Here is a 21,047-nt window from a genome sequence, read left to right as displayed (position 1 = left end):
TACTTTTTCATCTTGAATATTTCATAGTAGAGATGAGGCATAATTCACTTATCATTCCATTATTATTGGTCATTTAAATTGTTTCTTATTTCCCTCAATTTAAAAGTTATTGAACTGCACTGAACACACATGAACATATATGAGCAAATACTTCTGTTAGGTTAGATTGCTAGAAGTGAAAGGCAGATTTGAAGGGTCTATACCAGGGGTGGGCAAACTTATTGACTCGAGGGCCACAATGGGTTCTTAAACTGGACCGGAGGGCCGGAACAAAAGCATGGATGGAGTGTTTGTGTGAACTAATATAAATTCAAAGTAAACATCATTACATAAAAGGGTACGATTTTTTTTTTTTTAGTTTTATTCATTTCAAACGGGCCAGATCCGGCCTGCGGGCCGTAGTTTGCACACGGCTGGTCTATACACTTTGTATTTTGGTGGATATCAACAAATCACCCTTTATTTATTTATTTTTTAAATATACTTTATTATTTTTTACAGAGAGGAAGGGAGAGGGATAGAGAGTTAGAAACATCGATGAGAGAGAAACATCGATCAGCTGCCTCCTGCACACCTCCTACTGGGGATGTGTCTGCAACCAAGGTACATGCCCTTGACCGGAATCGAACCTGGAACCCTTGAGTCCCAGGCGGACGCTCCATCCACTGAGCCAAACCGGTCAGGGCAACAAATCACCCTTTAAAAAGACTTTTTCAGCTTACTCTCTCACCAACAATAAATGAGAGCCTCCCTTTTTTTCAAATCCGTGCTCTAAACTGTTATCATTCCTTTTAATATTTTGCTTTCTGCTGGATAAAATCTCTCATTGCTTTAATTTACATTTTTCTGATTACTAGAGAGTAGGAGCACCTTATGCTTACTGGCCATTTATGTGTTATTTGTGAATTGCTTGTTTATAATCTTTACTGAAAACCATTTCCATCTTTTGGGTATTTGCGTCTTGACTGCCAATAACATGATTTTTTTTTTGTTGCTTTTCTGTGCTTTTATAGATGTAGTGTATTAAAAAGAAGTTTTATGGCATTTTATGGTATTTTAAGTGGAGGGAGATTATTAGCATGTGGCCAGTCGTCCATCTTGGTATTGTTTGAGGAATTATTCATTCTTGAAAAAAATACATGTGTATATATATGTATACACACACATGTTCTTGTTATATTGTTGTCTGCAGTCAATATGTTGAAATGAAAATATAATTTGCAGTGAGAAATTATTTTAATATTGATTTCATTTTATGTTTCCATTCTATATGAGATTGTTAGGCATTTTTATCTTTTGAAATAATTGACTCCATCTCTTTAAATTCTATTTATTTGTTGTATTAAGCTTCTTATTTACACCATTAGTAATTCTGTTTATGCAGTATGTAAGGTGCTCAACTTTGACCACGTGGTTAAATAATTGTTGCTTTATGTTAGAGTTGGGAAACATGTGATCCAGCATGCTCTAGTTTGTCTTTGAATCATTGGACTCTGGAAGGTTGAAGGTAGGGGAAAAACAGCGTTTGCTTAGAGTGCTTATCTCCCTGGTTTCTGTAGTGGGAAAGATGAACTGCTTTCGATAATTCTGTGGATCACATGAGTGGTTTAGGCTTTCTCTGAATTGGTTTACTGACCTATCCATTTTCTTTTTCTCCTCCCCGCTGGTTCTTTTTTGAGGAGTATTTTCTCCCCATTGCTGGCTAAATTATTCAAGTAGTAAGCATGCAGTTCTTAGTTCTTAGCCAGAGTGCAGAGTAATCAGATATGGTCAATGAGTTACTGAAGTGAATAATGTCTCTATAATGCAGACATTGACTTTTGTGAAGGAATTTTTTTAAAGGTAAGTAAACTTTTAGGACCTAATTATCTTTGAACTTAGGTATCTTTAACGTCTCTTGTGTTATCTTTCTGCCATGAACTGTAAAATATAATGTACTTGATTAAAACTTGAACATTTCACTTAAACCTATATGGCTATGTAATGAATCATTAGCTGAATGTTTAACTGGCCTTACCGCTGACCCCTCCATTTAAAAAAAATTTTTACTTATTTTAAAAGAAGCTAATATTTACCTGGTAAATTTAAAATATGTTTTGTCACACTGCAGAAGCAGCAGGTTATTTGCTTGTTTAAAAATATTTTTTTCCTATTAGATTGTGAAATCTTTCAAGTTGGATCTGTTTGTTTAGTCTCTTTAACTCTCCACTAACTCTCCACTGCACCTAATATAATGTCTTGCACATAGGTAGTCATCAAATGCTGATTGAATTTAATTGTTGATTAAATAGTTTCAGAGCCACTTCTTTTAAGAGAATAAACTTGTGTAAGGATGTATAGCTGGCTCATGATAAAACTAATGGTATTTTAAGATTTCTAGAGTTCTTTTTGCTACATTTTTTTCTTCCTCTGAAACGTTATGTAATCTTTGAGGAAATGCTTACTTATGGCATGTGCTGAAATTATCTCTCTCCGGAACCAGAAAACAGATACTGAATCTTCTACATCTTTAAGAGCAGGTAAGTTGTGTAGTACCAGGAAGGGAAAACGCAAAATAATAAGTTTTAATTTTGACTGCAGGAGGAAAGAACAGTTGTTTTGTAGGATGCTCAAAATCTAAAAATGTTAAACATGGTTGTTTTTTCCTTTTGCTACTTACAACTACCCAGATAAGGAAAAACAATTTTATAAAGTAATGTGCTTTTTAAAGAAAATAACACATTTGGGAAATTAAAAGCATGATTAAATTTAATTAGAATAGTAGGTTATTTAGGCTATTTCTGCAATGTGCTGTCTTTCCTTATCTCTTTTATTTATGAGAGGAGAGGATCAGTAGTTATACGATTACTGTATTAGTATAATAGTTTTTATGGCTTAGAGAAGTTTCAAATCATTGCAATGCGAGTTGCAAGTCAAACTAGAGAATTTTCTAGAGCAGTTGCACCTCTTCTATCTCTAGCATAAAATAAAATATCTTGTTAAAACATTTGATTAGGGAGAGTTTTTGTAAATTAAAATAGCTTTATTTTTCCTGTTTATATCAAAGCAGAATTCTAAAATTCTGTGAAAGAATAAAGTTAAGATCGTTAAAAAAAATTGACATTTTAACTATTTTAAGTGTAAAATTCAGTAGCCTTAAGTACATTCACAGTGTTATGCAACCATCACTGCTATCTTTTTCCAAAAGTTTTTGATCACTCCAAACAGGAACTCTGTACCCTTGAATCAATATCTTCCCACTCCGCCTCCCCCCCAGCCCATGATAACCTCTAACCTATTTTTTTATTTCTATAAATTTGTCTATTCTAAATATATAAGTGAAATCATACAACATTTGTCCTTTTGTGTCTGGCTTATTTCACTTGGCATACTATTTCCAAGATTCATCCATACGGTAGCATATTTTAGTAATTCATTCTTTTTTATGGGGCTGAATAATACTCCATACAATGTTGTTTATCCATTCATCTCTTGATGGACACTTAGGTTGTTTTCACTTTTTGGCTATTGTGAATAATGCTACAATGAGCATTGGCATGCAACTGTCTGTCTGAGTCCCTGCTTTCAATTATTTTAGTGTATCGAAGAGTGGAATTGCTGGGTTATACAATAATTGTGTTTACTTTTTTGAGAAGTCATCAAACTGTTTTCTACAGCAGCTGCACCTACCAGCAATGTATGAGGTTCAGTTTTTCCACATTCTGGTGGGGCACTTGTTATTTTTAAAAAATATATATTTTATTGATTTTTTACAGAGAAGAAGGAAGAGGGACAGAGAGTTAGAAACATCGATGAGAGAGATCGATCAGCTGCCTCCTGCACATCCCCCACTGGGGATGTGCCCGCAATCAAGGTACATGCCCCTGACTGGAATCGAACCTGGTACCCTTGAGTCCACAGGCCGATGCTCTATCCACTGAGCCAAACCGGTTTGGCTTTTTTTTTTTTTTTTTTTTAAATAGTCATCCAGTGGGTATCTCATTATGGTTTTGGTTTATATTTCCCTAATGAACAGTGATGGTGAGCATCTTTTATGTGCTATTGAGCATTTGTATTTCTTCTTTGGAGATGTGTCTATTCAAGTCCTTTGCTCAGTTTTGAATTGGGTTGTCTTTATGGTGAATTGTTAAGAGTTCTTTATGTAGTATGGATATTAAATCTTTATCAGATGTATATATGATTTGCAGATATTTTCTTATATTCTGTGGGTCGTCTTTTCATTTTTTGTTAAGGCTCTGTGCACAAAAGTTTTTTAGTTTTTATGAAGTCCAATTTATCTCTCTTTTATATTGTGATGTTGCTTATGCTTTTCTATTTGGCTTTTTCACTCAGCCATAATTATTTTGAAATTCATTCACTTTGTTGCATCTATCAATGGTTTAGTCTTTTTTATTGATGAATAGTATTTCACTGTCTGGTTTTGTCAGTTTGTTTCTCTATTTGCCTGTTGATAGGCATTTGGGTTGTTTTCAGTTCTTGACTATTATAAATAAAGCTTCCTATGAACATTCCTGTACAAGTCCTTGTATAGATATGTAATTTGTTTTCTCTTAGGTAAATACTTAGGTGTAAAATCATTAAATTATATGTTAGGTGTAAGTTTCATTTTTTTAAAGAAACTGCCAAACTTTTCCAAAATGATTTTCTTTTTTAAAGAAACTGCCAAACTTTTCCAAAGTGTATGAAAGTTCTGGTTTCTCTCATCGCCAATATTTGTTATGGTCAGTCTTTTTAATTGTAGCAATTCTAATTGGTGTGTAGTGGTATCTCATTCTGGTTTAACTTTACATTTTCCTAATGTCTAATGATGTTGAACATCTTTCATGTGTTTGCCTTCTGTATATTTTCTTTGGTTTAATGTTCGTTCATACCTTTTGCTCTTTTCTTAAAAAGTGGATTGTGTATTTTGAGAGATCTTTATATATTCTGGATACAAGTCTTTTATCAGGGATATGCTTTGCAAATGTTTTTCTCCCAGTGTCAGTCATTTCATTCTCTTGTAGTCTTTTGAAGAGCAGAAGTTTTTAACTTTCAGAATTAGAGTGCATAAGTTTATAAATTTTTTTCTAAGAATGCTTTGTCCAGCTCAAAACCACAAAGATTTTCTCCTATGTTTTCCTCTAGAAGTTTCAGAGTTTGAGGCTTTATGTTTAGGTCCATAATTCATTTTAACTTAATTCTGATATCTGGCCTGGGGAATAGATCCAATTTCCTTTTTGTGCATATGGATGTCTTAGTTGTTCCAGCACCATTTGTTGAAAAGACTCCTTTCTCGTCTGGATTTTCTTTTCACCTTTGTTAAAAACCAGTCATCCATATATTTGTGAGTTTAAGCTCTATATTCTGTTTGTACCATTGATCTGTTTATTTTTACACCAGTACTATGCTGTTTTGACTATTGTAGCTTTATAATAAGTCTTGAAATCTGGTAGTGTTAATCCTCTTTGTTCTTCTTTTTCAAAGTTATTTTGCTTATTCTTGGTTCTCTGTATATCCATCTGAACTTTAGTATTGACTTGCCAATTTGTACAAAAATGCCTGCTGGGATTTTGATTGTAATTATATTGAATCAACAGATCAATTTGGGGAGAATTGACATCTCAATAATATTGAATCTTCAGACCCACTAACATGGTATATATATCCTTTTATTTATTTAGGGCTCCTTTAATTTCTTTTTTTTTTTTTTTTTTTTTAAATATATTTTATTGATTTTTTACAGAGAGGAAGGGAGAGAGATAGAGAGTTAGAAACATCGATGAGAGAGAAACATCGATCAGCTGCCTCCTGCACATCTCCTACTGGGGATATGCCCGCAACCCAGGTACATGCCCTTGACCGGAATCGAACCTGGGACCTTTCAGTCCGCAGGCCGACGCTCTATCCACTGAGCCAAACCGGTTTTGGCAGGGCTCCTTTAATTTCAATGTTTTGTGGTTTTCAGTTTCCATATCTTCTGTCAGATTTATCTTAAGTGTTCCATATTTTCAATGTTACTATAAATGGCATTTAAAATTTTTAATTGTTCATCCAAGTATATAAATACAGTTGATTTTTATATTTTATCCTACTGCCTTGCTAAACTCATTTAGTGGTTTTAGTAGCCTTTTGTAGGTTCTAGTAGATTTTCTACATGGATTATGTTGTCTGTGAATTGTGACTGTGTTTTTGGAGGACTTTACTACCAGATTTCAAGACACATATAATGCTAGTCATTGAGACAGTATGATATTGGCATAAGGAAAAGACATATAGGTCAGCGGAACAGAATATAGTTCTGTCACAATGCATTGCTGGTGACAGTAAACACGCATAACTCATTTTATTGCACTACGCTTTATTGTGCTTTACAGATATTGCATTTTTTTTAATTGAAGGCAAGACTCTCCACCAGCAAAAACATTACAACTTGCTTTATTGTGATACTCACTTTATTGTGGTGGTCTGGAACCAAACCTGCAGTATCTCTGAGGTATGCCAGTAAAGTGGTATATCCACCATGGGAAACATTTTGGCAGTTGCTTTATAAATTTAAACATATACTTACTGTGCGATCTAGCAATTTCACTTGTAGATATTTAGCCAAGCAAAATAGAAACATCTGTCCACAAGACATGAATGTTCATAGCAACTTTATTCATAGTAACCCAAAATTAAATGTAACCCACATGTCCAAAACTTGAATGGATAAACAAATTGTGGTACATTTATACAATGGAATATAACTCATCCACAAAAGGAATGTCTTAATAATAAATTCAGTATTGTGGATGAATCTTAAAGATATGCTGAGTGAATAAAACCTGATACAAAGGAATATATGCTGTGTGATTTTATAATAGGCAAAACTAATCTGTAGTCATAGTCATCAGATTAGGGGTGCCTAGGGTTGAATGAGGTGGGAGATTGATTGCTAGTTGGTTTGAAGGAACTTTCTTGTGTGGTAAAAATGTTCTATAGTGCCCAGCCGGTGTGGCTCAGTGGTTGAACATCAACCTATGAACCAGAAGGTCACAGTTCGATTCCTGGTCAGGCCACATGCCCAGATTGTGGACTTAATCCCCAGTGAGGGCTGAGCAGGAGGCAGCTGATCAATGATTCTCTCTCATCATTGACGTTTCTATCTCTGTCTACTTCTCCCTTCTTCGCTGAAATCAATAAAAAAAAATTAAAATTTTTTTTAAATGTTCTATATCTTGATTAGGGAGATGGTTACATAGATACATTCATTTGTCAAAACTCATTGAGGTATATACATTCTGTAAGTGTTCATTTTATTATATGTAGAGTATGCCTTAGCATAGTTGATTTAAAAAAATTAATTCTAAGTAGATTGTAGATTTAAATGTGAAAGTTCAAATAATAAGCTCCTTAAAGATAACATAGGAGACTTTCTTAAAGAGGATATAAAAACACTAATGTTAAACTTCATTAAGACCTGGAACTTGGTGTCTTCAAAAGATACTACTAAGAGAGTAAAAAAGGCAAGCTACTGTATGAGGGGGAAAAGGTATATGAACACACACATACATAAATACATACATTTCTTTTGTATAATGGTACCCCTTACTTGTGGAGGATATGTTCCAAGACCCCCCCCCCCAGTGGACGCCTGAAACAGCATATAGTACTGAACCTTACATATACTATATTTTTTTCTATGTATACACACCTATGAAAAAGTTTAATTCATAAATTGGGCACAGTAAGAGATTAACAGCAATAACTAGTGTTAAAATAGAGCAATTATAATAAAACTAGTGACCCAGTGCACAAAATTCATGCACATTAAAAGGGAATTGGAGGAAATATTTTAATATTGCTATTTGCCCTTTATAATAGAAGTGTCAGAGATGAAAGAAAATTAGTAAAATGTATATGAAAATCTCCCTCCTGTCAGAGTCTGGGGTGTGCCACGGGACCCAGAGTCAAGTCCCTGCCCACCCGCGCGAGCCTTGAAATCGTGCGAGACCCAGACCCAGCCGGCCTCACCCCTGTCAAGCACCGCAGGGTGGGGGCGCGCAGCCTCAGGTCCCCTGTCAAGCCCCACCAGGCGGGGGGGCGCAGCCTCATGTCCCCCAGCCTGGCGCTGGGTGGGGGACATTGCCTCAGGTCCTCCGGCCCCGGCGTGACAGTGTGATGGTGTGATGGCATGATGACCATTTGCATGTTAGCTCTTTATTAGACAGGATAAGGGTTACTTGAACACAAACACCATGATAGCATGACAGTGGATCTGAAAACCAAGATGGTAGCTACTAGGTGACCAACGGCGGGGAGCATGTACAATGTGGATCTGCTGGACGAAGGGATGATTCACGTCTTGGGATGGGATGGAGCAGGAAAGTGTGAGATTTCATTGTGCTGCTCAGCACCACACAACATTTAAAACTTATGAATTGTTTCTGGAATTTTCCATTTAATATTTTTAGACCATTGTTGACTGCAGGTAACTAAAGCTGCAGAAAGTGAACTGAAGATAAGGGTCCAAAAATATATAAATAGCTCCTACAAATTACTAGGGGGGAACCCAAATATGCAAAAGAAAAAAGGGCAACAATGTAAATAGGCACAGTGTGAAAGAGGATTTCCAAACAGTAAACATATGAAAAACTCTACATCTTTAGAAGAGAAATGCAAATTGAATTCATAATGCAGTAATATATATACTTATTGGAATGTCTGAAATAGACAAATAGGCTGAGAGCAACTGTCATTCTGCTACTTTGGAGGGTAAGAGTGTAATTTGTGCCAGATTGGACAACCATGGCAGCATACCCATACCTGATGAGTAAATAGTATCTGTTCTAGAATATACCCCACAGAACAGTATGTGTATCAGGATAGATATTCAAAAATGTCATAGCGGTTTAAGTGTTAATAGCCAAAAACTAGTAATTACTCAAATATACATTAACAGTAGAATAGTTAATTGTTTTGTAGGCAAACAATAGAATACTATAAAACAATGAGAAAGAACAAACTATATGTACCTTACATGGATGAATCTTACAAACAGTATGTTGACTGAAGAAAGACAGAAATAATGCATATATGATTCCACTTATGTAAAATTCAGAAATAGGTAAAACGATTTTTTTATTTTATTTTTTTTTGGTGTTGGAAGCTGGGATTGTGGTTACTTTTGGGTGAGGAGTAGGCACAAGAGGTACTGGTAATATACCATTTCTTGATCTGGGTGATGGTTATGTGGATATGCTTATTTTATATAATTTACCACGCCTTACATTTATGATTTGTATACTTTTCTGTGTACTGTATAATACTTTGATTTGTTAAAGTTTATTTTTAAATGTAAGGGCAAAGTGAAGCCATTTTCAGGAAAATTTTCATGGTATTCTTAGTAGTGTGACTGGGGATGAGATTAATGTACAAAAGTCAATAGTTTTTCTCTAGTAATTAGCATCTAAAAAAGGAAGCAATAAAAATCATTCCACTTACAGAAGTAGGCAGCTTCTCTTTGGTGCAACCTGAGATCTTGTTCAGGGGCCAGCTGCTAGCTTCCTGCTTTTAGCTCTAGGGCTTTTCTCTTGTAGGCGCTGTGGTACCTACCTTGGGAACGTAAGCTGTACAAGCCAATGTGAGGGGTGTTTAACACTGTGGAGCAAACTTTGGTTATTGGGAGGTGGGAGTCAATAGATACATGTTTTCCTTTTTCTCACTTCAGACTGACAGTTTTGAGATACAGTTGATAGCGTTTCTCATTTTGTCCTCGGTAGCCAATGATTGGGCCAGTATTCATGCATAAACCTTCTTATGAGACTCCGCTCAATCCCCCCGCCCATAGCAGAGAGTTATCTAACCCCAAATGCCAGTCATGCTGTGGTTGAGACTCCCTGGTATCTGAAACCAGGGGTTTACTATAAAATTCAAGTTCTTCAATATTCAATCATGGTGACGTTGGGAAATACTGAGTATTACTTATTTGTGTCTATGAAATGATAATGATATATACAAACAGAGCCCTTAAAGATTAAATGAGGTAAGCTCTATAAACGTAATACCTGGAACATAGAAGAGTTTAATAAACAACAGCTATTGATATGTCTTACTCAAGTTTATATGCTGCTTTCTGACACTCCAGAGTCATTTTCCGTGAGTATAAAAATTCTTTCCTAGAGACTAAGTTCTCAAGTCCTTATAAATAACCACCAAAAGGACAAAAAAATAACTTCTACAGAACCCAGCATAGAGAAAACGCCAACATGATCTTGTGAAGATTTAAATGGGTATATGGGTTTTTCAACTGTGTAAATTTTTAGTTTTGCTAAGACAAGGAATGCTGTGTTAGCAGAGACTCAGCACTGCATTGAAAAGGTGGTTTTGCCAGCAACACAAGGCTGTTATCAAAAACTTTGAGAGAAGAGATAAACATTGTTAGGAGCCATAAGGATACATTCTAAAACACATATTTAAAGCTGTAGGCGGGCATAGTATGTAAATACCATTACACACTAAACACATTAACACTAAAACATATTAAAGGAAATTTAATACTTAGTTTTTAAAAAATTGTAACTTCTGTGTATGTATATATTATTGGGGGCTATCGTGTGCATTTAGGATGTTTAGTAGCAGCCTTTGGCCTCAAGACACTAGATGACAGTAGCACACACGCTCCACCCCTAAGTTGTAACCAAAGTGTCTCCAGACATTGCCAGGTGTGCCTTGAGAGGTAAAATCATTGGTTGAGAACCACTGAGATAAACCTAGATTTGAATTCCAGCTCTAGGGCTATGACTGTGAATTTGAACACATTACCAACTCTTAAACCTTAGTTTTCTTAAGTGAGGAAGCTCAGCACCTGCCACGTAGAGTTCAGTAAATGATAATTATTATGATGCTAAAACCTGTTCTCTTTTGCGCCAGTCTACCTCTTTATCCTCTTAAAGTAAAATGCCCCTGTGGGTAGCCTGTGGTCAAATTGTTGAACAAGAATTTCTCATATAAGATCATCAACATTGATCATTCACATGGGCAGTTAGCATTGCTTATGATTGCTTTCTCCCTGGATATGGATTTGCTTCTCTTCCTCGTGTGTTCTTGTTTGACTTTGGAAGAGTTGGGAGTACATTATTTCATTCGAATCTCCTGATACAACATTGTGTATGGTGTTCTTTTAATATTTATCACCTTGAATTAGACTCAGTGTGTTAAAGACTAGTTCAGACTTGTAGGAATCAGACCTAAAGAAATTAGGAAGATAAAACTAAATCTTTATTGTTTTTTTAACACTGAGGTAACAGCCAATGAAAAATATTTATTCTTTAGTTTTATATATTTTTTGCAAGTATGATTAAAAATATTAGTACCCTGTAATTGCTTTGATATACATTGTCATTTAAATCTTATTAAAACCCTGGGCAGCGAAAATAGAATAAAAAGGAGATTAGGGAAGGAATCTCTTGATGTACTCTAAGTACACAGCAAGACACAACATTAAGTACTTTATTCTCATCTACTTCTTCAAACTATATCTGCAAAGTAAGTAACATCTGTTTTTTTAAGAGGATATTTTTCCATTGATTTTTAGAGAGAGTGGATGAGAGATGTAGAAACACAGAGAGAGGGAAATAGATGTGAGAGAGATACATCAATTGGTTGCTTCCTGCACAAACTCCAACCTGGGCTGGGGATTGAGCCTGCAACCGAGGGGCATGCCCTTGACTGGAATTAAACCTACAACCTTCAGTCTGTGTGCCGATGCTCTAACCACTGAAAAAAACCGGCCAGGGCAGCATTATCTGTTATGCAGGTGAGAATATGATGGTTCATTTGCCAAAGATCATCTAGCTGGTAAATAAGTGGCAGAACCATTAGAACCCATGTTATCCCAAAGCCCATCTTATTTTCATAATGCCAAGCTACCTCTCCCAAATGAGGAGCAGATACCTCTGCCTTAAATTTCTTTGTAAGTCATGTGTCTTGACCTATTCTCTGAACTGCAAGGTTAATAGCACAAATTGTAGGACATTGGAACTGTGACAAAGTCATTTTTCCTGTTGCTACTAGGCCTAAAGACCCATCTTGCCTTGCCCAGCTTCTCTGACCCTCTGTGGCCTATTTCTCTGTTGTTCTCCTGGTCCAGTACACTTCCATCTGGTTTATGGGAATAAGAAGGTTTTTATATTCAGCCTCTTTTAACTAAATGAATAAACTTTATTTTTTGATTGTGTACTAGCTTGTATGGTTTCATATTGCTCAAGAATGCAGAGCAGTTAAATCTTAAGCCATGAAGTGTATGCTTGGCAAGAGTCAAGTAAAAACTAACTTAATTAAAAATTAAGAGGGTTTTATATCCAATAAGGAAAATAGTCTCAAAACTGCCATGTGATGTTTGTTCTAATAGACTACTGAGGAAAAGATATTTTTAAGTTTATAGTTGCCTAAAATTCTACTGTCTCAGTGTGATTTGTATTTTTAGCTAAAAGAAGAAAAGTTACAAGAGGAGAAAACTTCCGAAGATAAAATCCACAAGCTGTTACCAGAGGACACAGAAACAGGGAAAAGGAAAATGGACGAACAGAAAAAAAGAGAGGAGCCATTGGTACTGAAAACCAATCCGGAGCTTGTAAGTAGATCACTGTTTTGATGGACATCTGCCTCAACATCAGCAATTAGCGCAGGTGACAGGGATCTGAAAGGCCTGTGCTGGTGAACTAATAGTCTCTGGCTGTGCAGTTTACGTGTTGTGAGAATTTGGTGTCCAGACAAGAGCTGGAGAAGGTAATTTATGAATGGGACAACGACACTTGTGTAGAAAGATTAAGCGGACGGCGGGAGAAAATGGAGAAAGGGAAAACCTAGTGCAGTAGACTACTTGTGGTAAATTTTGTACATATTTTGACTTGTGTTGCTTCATATTTGAGTTTTGTATGTCTTATATCTTCTACTAGATTTCGTTAAAACTTGAATTTCCCTGTATTCTTTATTCTAAACAGCACAGTACTAGGAATAAGGTATTAGATTACATAGTTTAAATTTAACCTAATTAGACTTTTAATTGAGCTAAATCTTGCCTGAAATTTTTTCATTACTTATTTACCAAGCAAATTACTGGAAAAGGTTATAAGTGGTATATTTAAAGTACTTTTGCAGGGTCCACTGATTAGCTCAAATGGGTAATTATAATTGAGTTTTTTCTTTAATAAGTTTTATTGGATTGGACATCTTTTATTGCTTTCTGTATGTGCTTAACATATCTATAGAGTCATATCTTTTAAACTATTTTATGATTCAGGCTTGTTAGTATTTTCGTTATCTTTCTAATTAACCAGAATTAATAGAGCTTTACCATATATATAGAGACAGACAATATAGCAGAATAGAGGTGAAAAAATCTCTGCTTCAGAAGTCTGCCTCTTGAACAGGTCTCAGCATTAAAACAGACTATAACTTTGGCCAGGTTACTTAATTTATCTGTGCTTTTGATATACTCTTTGCAAAGACATTGTTCCTGAATTTCAAAAAATTCAATTATTTAAGCTTTCTTGGATTGATAGTATTTGCTGATTGTCAACAGGCATGTGGGGCTTTTTGAATCCAGTTATAATAATAATAATTTTTATTATTTAGTTGTTATTAAAAACAACTATTTGCATTTTATAGGGTTTAAGCCTTCTAAAAGATTCAGTTTAACAAACACAAAATGCTATGTACTCTTAATGCTCTGTTTATTGGGAACTACAAAAGGAAAAAGACTGCTATCAGAGAGGCTAGGAATGAAATATATGATAGTCTTGTGCATATAGTATGTCTTCTGACTAATGGCCTGTGGTCCAAAGACTGCAGTTCTGCCTGTGACTTCACCCCAGCAGGACAGTCCATTAGGGCCGCAGGCGAAACAGCGCAGAAGCTCGCTTTCCTCTGCTGTGGTCTTTGGATGGGAAGATTACCTGCTGCTGCTTTGGCCTTGCCAGATCCAGATTTTCTCCAGGAAATGATCTCTAGTATTAATTCATGTCAAGACTGGGAAATTGCTCTAAGATTTTTTTTTCTTTTTCCATTATCATCTTTGAAATAGAAATCAATTGCATAAAACTACTTTTAATCTTAAAAGGAGTCAAGAAGTACACATTCTCAGACCTTTTTTTATTGGTAATAGCCAGTTATGAAAATTTTGTGTGCAAAAACACATTGAATAAAATATGACCTATGAACACTTCAAGTATTAGAGTTTTGTGATTTTTACCATTTTTCTGTATGCTTTTATATTTTTGAGGCCTTTTAAGTGGCTCTAATTTTGCTTTAAATATGTGTTAAGAATTTTTGGTGTTGAATGGATAATTTCATTTAGTTTAGTCAAGGCTACATTCAAATTGAGACCAAAGAGAAGCTCAAGTAGATTTTAGAGGGAAGCCAGATGAAGGATTAAATTTCATATAGAAAGTGTTATGATTAGAGTTGGACTGATTATTTCACTCCTGTCCCACAAACTTCAGGAACTCTGTATTTCCTGAGAAATTAAGTGAGAACTCTTCACTCCAACATTCAGGTCCTTGGTATTATTTTAGCTTGTATTTCCATCCTTGCTTACATCCCAAAACTCTAAGAAATGGAGCTATTTGCTTTCCCCCAAGTATATACTCTGTATTTTCCCTCCTTAGAGTCTTTGCTCTCACATCTTCATCTCACTGAAATGTCACCCAACTTACCTGTTGACAGGCTATTCATCTTTCAGTGTCCAGTTCAAAAGTTGTCATCTTCCTGGAACCTATAGGGATTTCCCACTTCCCTCTACTCCATTCTGCCCTCCCAGCACCCCTCCCTCTACTTTGTAACTTTTATAGGACTTATTTCATTCTCCCTTATCTTATGCTTATTTGCGTGTTTGTGTTTCTTTACTAGATTTGTAAGTTTCTTGAGTATAGGAATGTCTTAAACTAATTTAATATTTCCTACACTACCTTGCATATTGCAAGTGTTTGATGCAGGTTTGTCAAGTTGAATTCAAATGGAGGAAGGAAAGTGCTTATTCCAGAATCAGAAATTATCATCTGTTATTTGCTCAGAATGGAAATAAAATTGGCAGTGTTTATTTTATTATTTTTATGGTACAGTTGATATCAATAATAATGTGAATTGTTGGAAAACAATTTGGTATAGCAATTATAGTCATACCAAAGATTATAAAGCAGAAAGTGAAAAATTGCTTGTCATCCCACAACCTAGAGATAACTTATATAAACATTTTAGTAAATGTCTTGCCAAACTTCTTTTCTAAGTGCATATATACTAAATATATATATATATTATTTTTAGAAAATGGAATCCAGTGTGCATACTCTCTTAAACCTTTTCTTATAAACTATTAAATTATGGATGTTTTTCCATGTAAATAAAGAATCCTACACCCTTATTTAGTGGTCTCTTGATATTCTTTACAGTAGAATTAATTTAATTAATTAACCTCCTATTGATATTTTGCTACCTTAAACCACCATTCTGATTAGTTCCTTCGAATAAATAAATTATCAGAAGTGGAATGACCAGGTCAAGAGGAGTGTCCCTTTTAAGACTTTTGGTACTTATTATTAATTTGACCTCCAGAAAGTTTGGATATAGGTATACTCCCACTGGTAGTTTAAGAAAGTACTAAACTAATTTCCTCACATCCTGCCAACTCTAGATATTATTCTTTTAAATTTTTTATGTAAATTAAAAAATATCATTTTGGGATTTTATTATGCATGTTTTATACCATTTTAGGAATTTGTAGTGCAATAGGCTTATTTTTACCTAAAGGGAAAGATGAGAGGTAAATATTTCCCTCTCATGGTTCTAGGTTTTTTGGGAATGGAAATATAGAGAGATGGGGGGAGGTACCGTCTATCTATATAATCATTTATAATAATGTAAATGTATTTTTCAGTAATTAAAACTAACCTAGTGATATCTATTATAATGCTAAAGTTTTTTTCTTAAAAGATTAATAGTATTTAATTTGATAAAAATATATCTTTTGTTGAGCACTTACTACTTGTTAATATACTAACTCCTTTTAACAGTAGGTGGAGCAATCTTTATTTTATAGATGAGAAAACTGAAGCTCAGAAAGATAAACAACTAACCTACAGTGACCATGATAGTTAAGAAATAGAGCTGGGATTTGAACATTCTTTTATTCGGTAGTGAATTGATTATGTGGAAACACCTAAATAGAAATTGCCATTATTTATTCCCTGTTGAGTCTATAGATGTCAAAGCTTTTTTTCTCTCTCAGAGTTGAAAAGAAAATATTATATAAAATTTTATAATGGGTTAGTACTGTTTAAAAGTTTCTCCAGTGAACAGTTTGTACAACAGAGTTCTCTAAGGAGTTGTACCCTACAAAATCTGAAAAGCTTCCCTGTAATCCTGTTTCTCAAAGACTATTAGGAAACATAGCTTATTGTATGTATTATGTATTTGTCAGCCTAGAGAATAACAAAGCATTTCAGGAATGCAGGGCACTCTGAGCCATAAGATGATGTCTTGCATGCCTCTGTCTGTAACTCTCATTTTGGTAGTCATTTGACCATTAGATAACTGGTTAATCATTAAATGATTACATATGTTTTGTTTACCTGCTCTATAATGGCATTGAGATTCTTAAAGAAAAGATGGTCACTTGTCTCACAGAGTTTATTGTCTGAAGCAGAAGACAGACTCTTAAATAAGAAACTAGACTTCAGTGAGATTATTTTCTCCCTCTAAAAAGACTTTCATATTGAGTAACAAGGCAAATAATACTCACTATATATTGAATGCAAAAGGCACATATAAAAGAAACTTCAAATGTAAATTGAAAAGACTAAAAAAAAAAAAAGATTCCAAAATAAAACAAAGGTAAATGAATGAATTTCAACAAGGTGGAAAAGGCTGACTCTAGGGATATTTGGAAGCCCTTTCAGAGAAAGTGACATTTAAGATACCTCTGAAAGGCCAATGAGTATTTTAGAAGCAGACAATGTGGAAGAGGAATATTAGGCAGAGGGAATAGCATGTCCAAAAGAATAGAGGTTTTGAAAGACTATAATGGTACATGTGAAGAGCAGAAAGTAGTTTGGTTGTACTAGAATTCAAGGAGTTCTCTGTGTGGGAACTGGTTTGAGAAAAACGATGAAAGAAAGTTGAGTCTAGTTTTGAAGATTATTGAATTATGCTGAGGTGTTTAGACTCTATCCTGAAGTTACCAGTAGTTAAGCAGGATTCTGTGTGTTTGACAGTATGAAGGGAATTAGAAGGAAGGAAGGCCGAAGAGAGTGAGACCAGTAGTAGATATTGCAATAGTCCAGGCAGAAGATGATGAGAATCTAAGGAAAGGCAATGACAATTGAGTATACATGGGAAGAGTTAGATGAGAGACATTTTAGCACAGTGGTTCTCAACCTTGGCTGCACATTAGAATCACCTGGGAATCTTTTAAAAATCCTGATTTCTGGGCCTCATCCTCCGGAAATTCTGTTTCTTTGTTACTAATGTTGTGGCCCCACCCCATAACAATGAAACAGAATTTCCGGAGGATGAGGCCCAGAAATCAGGATTTTTAAAAGATTCCCAGGTGATTCTAATGTGCAGCCAAGGTTGAGAACCACTGTTAAGCAGTAGAATGGAGTAGAGTAGAAATAGCATGAAGGTAGTTTGGAGACAAATGTTCTGGATTTAAGAACCAGTGTCAGCTACTTATTAACTCTACAATCCCAGGCAAATCAACTGCTCTGAGCCTCAGTTTTCCATCTGTAAAATACAGCTAATAATCCCTTCTCAATAGAGTTGATATAAACAGTAAATGAAACAATATTTAGAAATGTTGGGGTACTCAAAACCTCTATATAATTTATTATTTCCTCAAAGAAAGGGAAAGAAAAGAGTCATAGACGACATTGAGGCTTCCAGTTGGGTTGGTAGTGTGGCTTAAAGAAGATAGATAGTTTGATTTTGGATATATTAAGTTTGAGCTACATTTGGGATATCCAGATTGGGATCTCCAGGAGGCAGTTGGAAACACAAACATAGATTGGAGCTCAGGTAGAAGTGACATAATGGAGAGATTTGAAACAGTAGCTATGGGAGAATCAATGGGAACCCCAAATGGACACTGTTATCTCCCTTCTCTCCTGCCAGTGCCCTGCGCGTCTCTCAGATTCAGAGAATGAAGAACCTTCCCGAGGCAAGATGACACAGACACATCGCTCTGCGTTTGTTTCTAAGAACAGCTCCTACTCCTTAGCTTTCCTGGCAGGGTAAGAGGCTGATGCTGAATTCAGTCAGGGTTCTTTCATTTTGGGGTATGGGGCAAAAGGGACTGGGGGAGCAAAAGTATTTGTGGTAGCCACTTTGGGGGAGGTGGGAGTGGGGAAAAGAGGTGGGAACTGGTTTTCAAATATGGTTGAGGGACAAGGGGCTGACCTGAATTTTTAAAGAAAATGAATCTCACCCATTTCTGGTATCCTCAAGATAAGACTGTGCTAACTGCTCTGCTGCAAAGTGTGAACTTTCCATCCTGGAAGAAACAATGCAGCCTTCCTCAGCTGATGGTGTCCTATATTCTCTCTGTGGACTTTTTTCTCTTAGTAGGAAGACCAGAGTTGATTTTATTTTCAATGCTTAGAACTAAAATATATCGTGATAGGTTTCAAGAGGGAAAACTGCTGGAGAGTTTTTAAGACCTTGCCAAAGGAACCTCTTGATCCTTTAGATTTTGCAGGCCCGTGGGAGGAAAAGAGGGAGTAATTGAATTGGATGTTGGATGATTGGGGAAAAATGCCGGTTTGGATGGATGGAGGAAGAAAGGAAGGGAGGGAGGGAGGGAGGGAGGGAGGGAGAGAGGGAGGGAGGGAGGGAGGGAGGAACAAATGGAGGAATCATTCATTTGTGAGCAGCTACTACATGCCATGATTTGTTTTAATATAAAGATGATAAAGACAATCATTACTTATTTTGTAATCTCTTTTTTTTGTTTAAAGCTGGCATTGCTCACCTTTATTTCTACCCTTCCTCCCTTCCTTCCCAGCAGCACTGTGCAGTAGATCTCTCTTGCTGCCCCTATGGACATACACCTGGACCCTTTTATTTGAAGGCTTTTTATAGCTAGTCACTAATAAATAGGACCTAAAAAGTGACCATATTTAAGAATGTTATTAAATATGTACTATTGTGATTGCTGATGTAGTTTTTGTATCTGAATCCTATTCTAATATATAAAAAGCCAGGGGCCGTCACGACCGAAACAACCGGACGGACAACCGAACAGCAGGCTGCGTGGGGCGACCAGGCCTGCGGGAGGGGGGGGGGGAGGGGGGGCAGTTGGGGGCAACCAGGCCAGCAGGTGGGGCAGTTAGGGGTGATCAGGCTGGCAGAGCAGGGCAGTTGGGGGTGACCAGGCTGGCAGGGGAGTAGTTAGGGGTGATCAGACCAGCAGGCAGAGGTGGTTAGGGGTGATCAGGTTGGCGGGGGGGGGGGGGGGGGCGGGCAGTTAGGAGCTAGAGGTCCTAGATCAGCCGTGGGCAAACTACGGCCCGCGGGCCGGATCCAGCCCATTTGAAATGAATAAAACGATTGAAAAAAAAGACCCTGCCCTTTTATGTAATGATGTTTACTTTGAATTTATATTAGTTCACGCAAACACTCCATCCATGCTTTTGTTCCAGCCCTCCGGTCCAGTTTAAGAACCCATTGTGGCCCTTGAGTCAAAAAGTTTGCCCACCCCTGGCCTAGATTGTGAGAGGGATGTCTGACTGCCGGTTTAGGCCCAATCCCTGGCAGTCAGACATCCCCTGAGGTTGGTCCCGGATTGGAGAGGGTGTAGGCTGGGCTGAGGGGACCAACCCCCCACCCCACCCCACCCCCGTCCCCCCACCCCCGCACGAATTTCATGCACCGGGCCGCTAGCTTGTATATATTTTTTAGAATAGTCTGATTTCCTGTTATTTCTGAGAATAAAAGTCACTTCCCCTTCCCCTTCCCTTAAATGCCTTCCCTTCTCTCGTAATGGTAACTCTTTGTTCCAGGAAGGCCCTTTCCTAGAATATTTATTCCCTCACTTACTTGTTGAATGGACACTGTATTGTTGTCACTTAGGCTGGACTGATGTCATTAGGACCCAATGGGTAGGATGTGAGATGTAAGCCACTGTACTTTACACTTATGATGAAGATGAAACGTGTGCTTTGTGTATATGAGTTAACTATAGATCCCCCTAAAGTTAAAGATTGCTTGACTAAGAATTGTCAGCTGCTGATTGTGTATATGGACCCCCCCCCCCCCATTCATAGCAGGCATATTTTACTGATTATAAGGGGGATCTACTGAAAAGAGATAAAGGTCATGTCATTCTTCCAATCAAGTCACAATAAATACTTCCTGAAACAAATAAATGTTGCTTTAGCCAATCTGTGATTAATCTGTATCTCACAATTTAGAATGACTTGGAAATGTTTTTATTAATATCCAAATATGATGCCAAGGCCAAATTGCCCCAATTAATTGGAGTGACTATTAGACAGATGAATTATTTATCATCAGTTCCAGTGTCTACCCTTATAATTAATTATTTTAAAGCTAGTTGCAGGTTAATATGTCAATACCTAGAAATGCCTATCAAGGAACTTAGAAAATTCTTCTCTAAAGGGCAAAACAAAGCCTTAATGGTGTGGTGTGCTTTTGATTATGTGTGGCTCTGGATTATCTGTACCATATCTTCTTTTCCTGCTCTTTGGCCCATCCTTATCCTTATCCTATATCATTGAGCCACAATGGGTCTAATTTATAGGAATATATTCACTTAAAATTTACTGTTAAGGAATGTTTGTGATCAGTATTTCACATTTCTGGATTTCAGTATTCATTTTCTAACAATATCCAAGGTTGTGGGCTGAGTTCAGTTATTAGTATAGTTATTAAAACAGTTGGATTTGATTGTTAGGAAATAGTTTACTGATGTCATGGAAACCTTAGGTTGGAAAATCTATTATGGTAATACTGTGGATTGCATCTCTTATTTAGTCAACATGCTTTTTTCCTTAAGAAAATACTGAGTTCCAGTT

General features: G+C 36.3%; 1 protein-coding gene across 1 annotated transcript in view; it reads left to right on the top strand.

Annotated features, from left to right (window-relative positions):
- RNF169 (ring finger protein 169) overlaps positions 1-21,047 on the top strand; it is a 58,248-nt gene that overhangs the window by 23,139 nt on the left and 14,062 nt on the right. Inside the window, exons 3-4 of the mRNA XM_059708441.1 lie at positions 12,446-12,592; positions 18,127-18,245. Of these exons, the coding sequence (XP_059564424.1) occupies positions 12,446-12,592; positions 18,127-18,245 (266 nt within the window). The remainder of the gene's footprint in view (positions 1-12,445; positions 12,593-18,126; positions 18,246-21,047) is intronic.

Source organism: Myotis daubentonii, chromosome 9, assembly GCF_963259705.1.
Source record: "Myotis daubentonii chromosome 9, mMyoDau2.1, whole genome shotgun sequence".
Lineage (NCBI taxonomy): Eukaryota > Metazoa > Chordata > Mammalia > Chiroptera > Vespertilionidae > Myotis > Myotis daubentonii.
The sequence above is the reverse complement of the archived record's forward strand: the minus strand, read 5'-3'. Positions and strand labels throughout refer to the sequence as shown.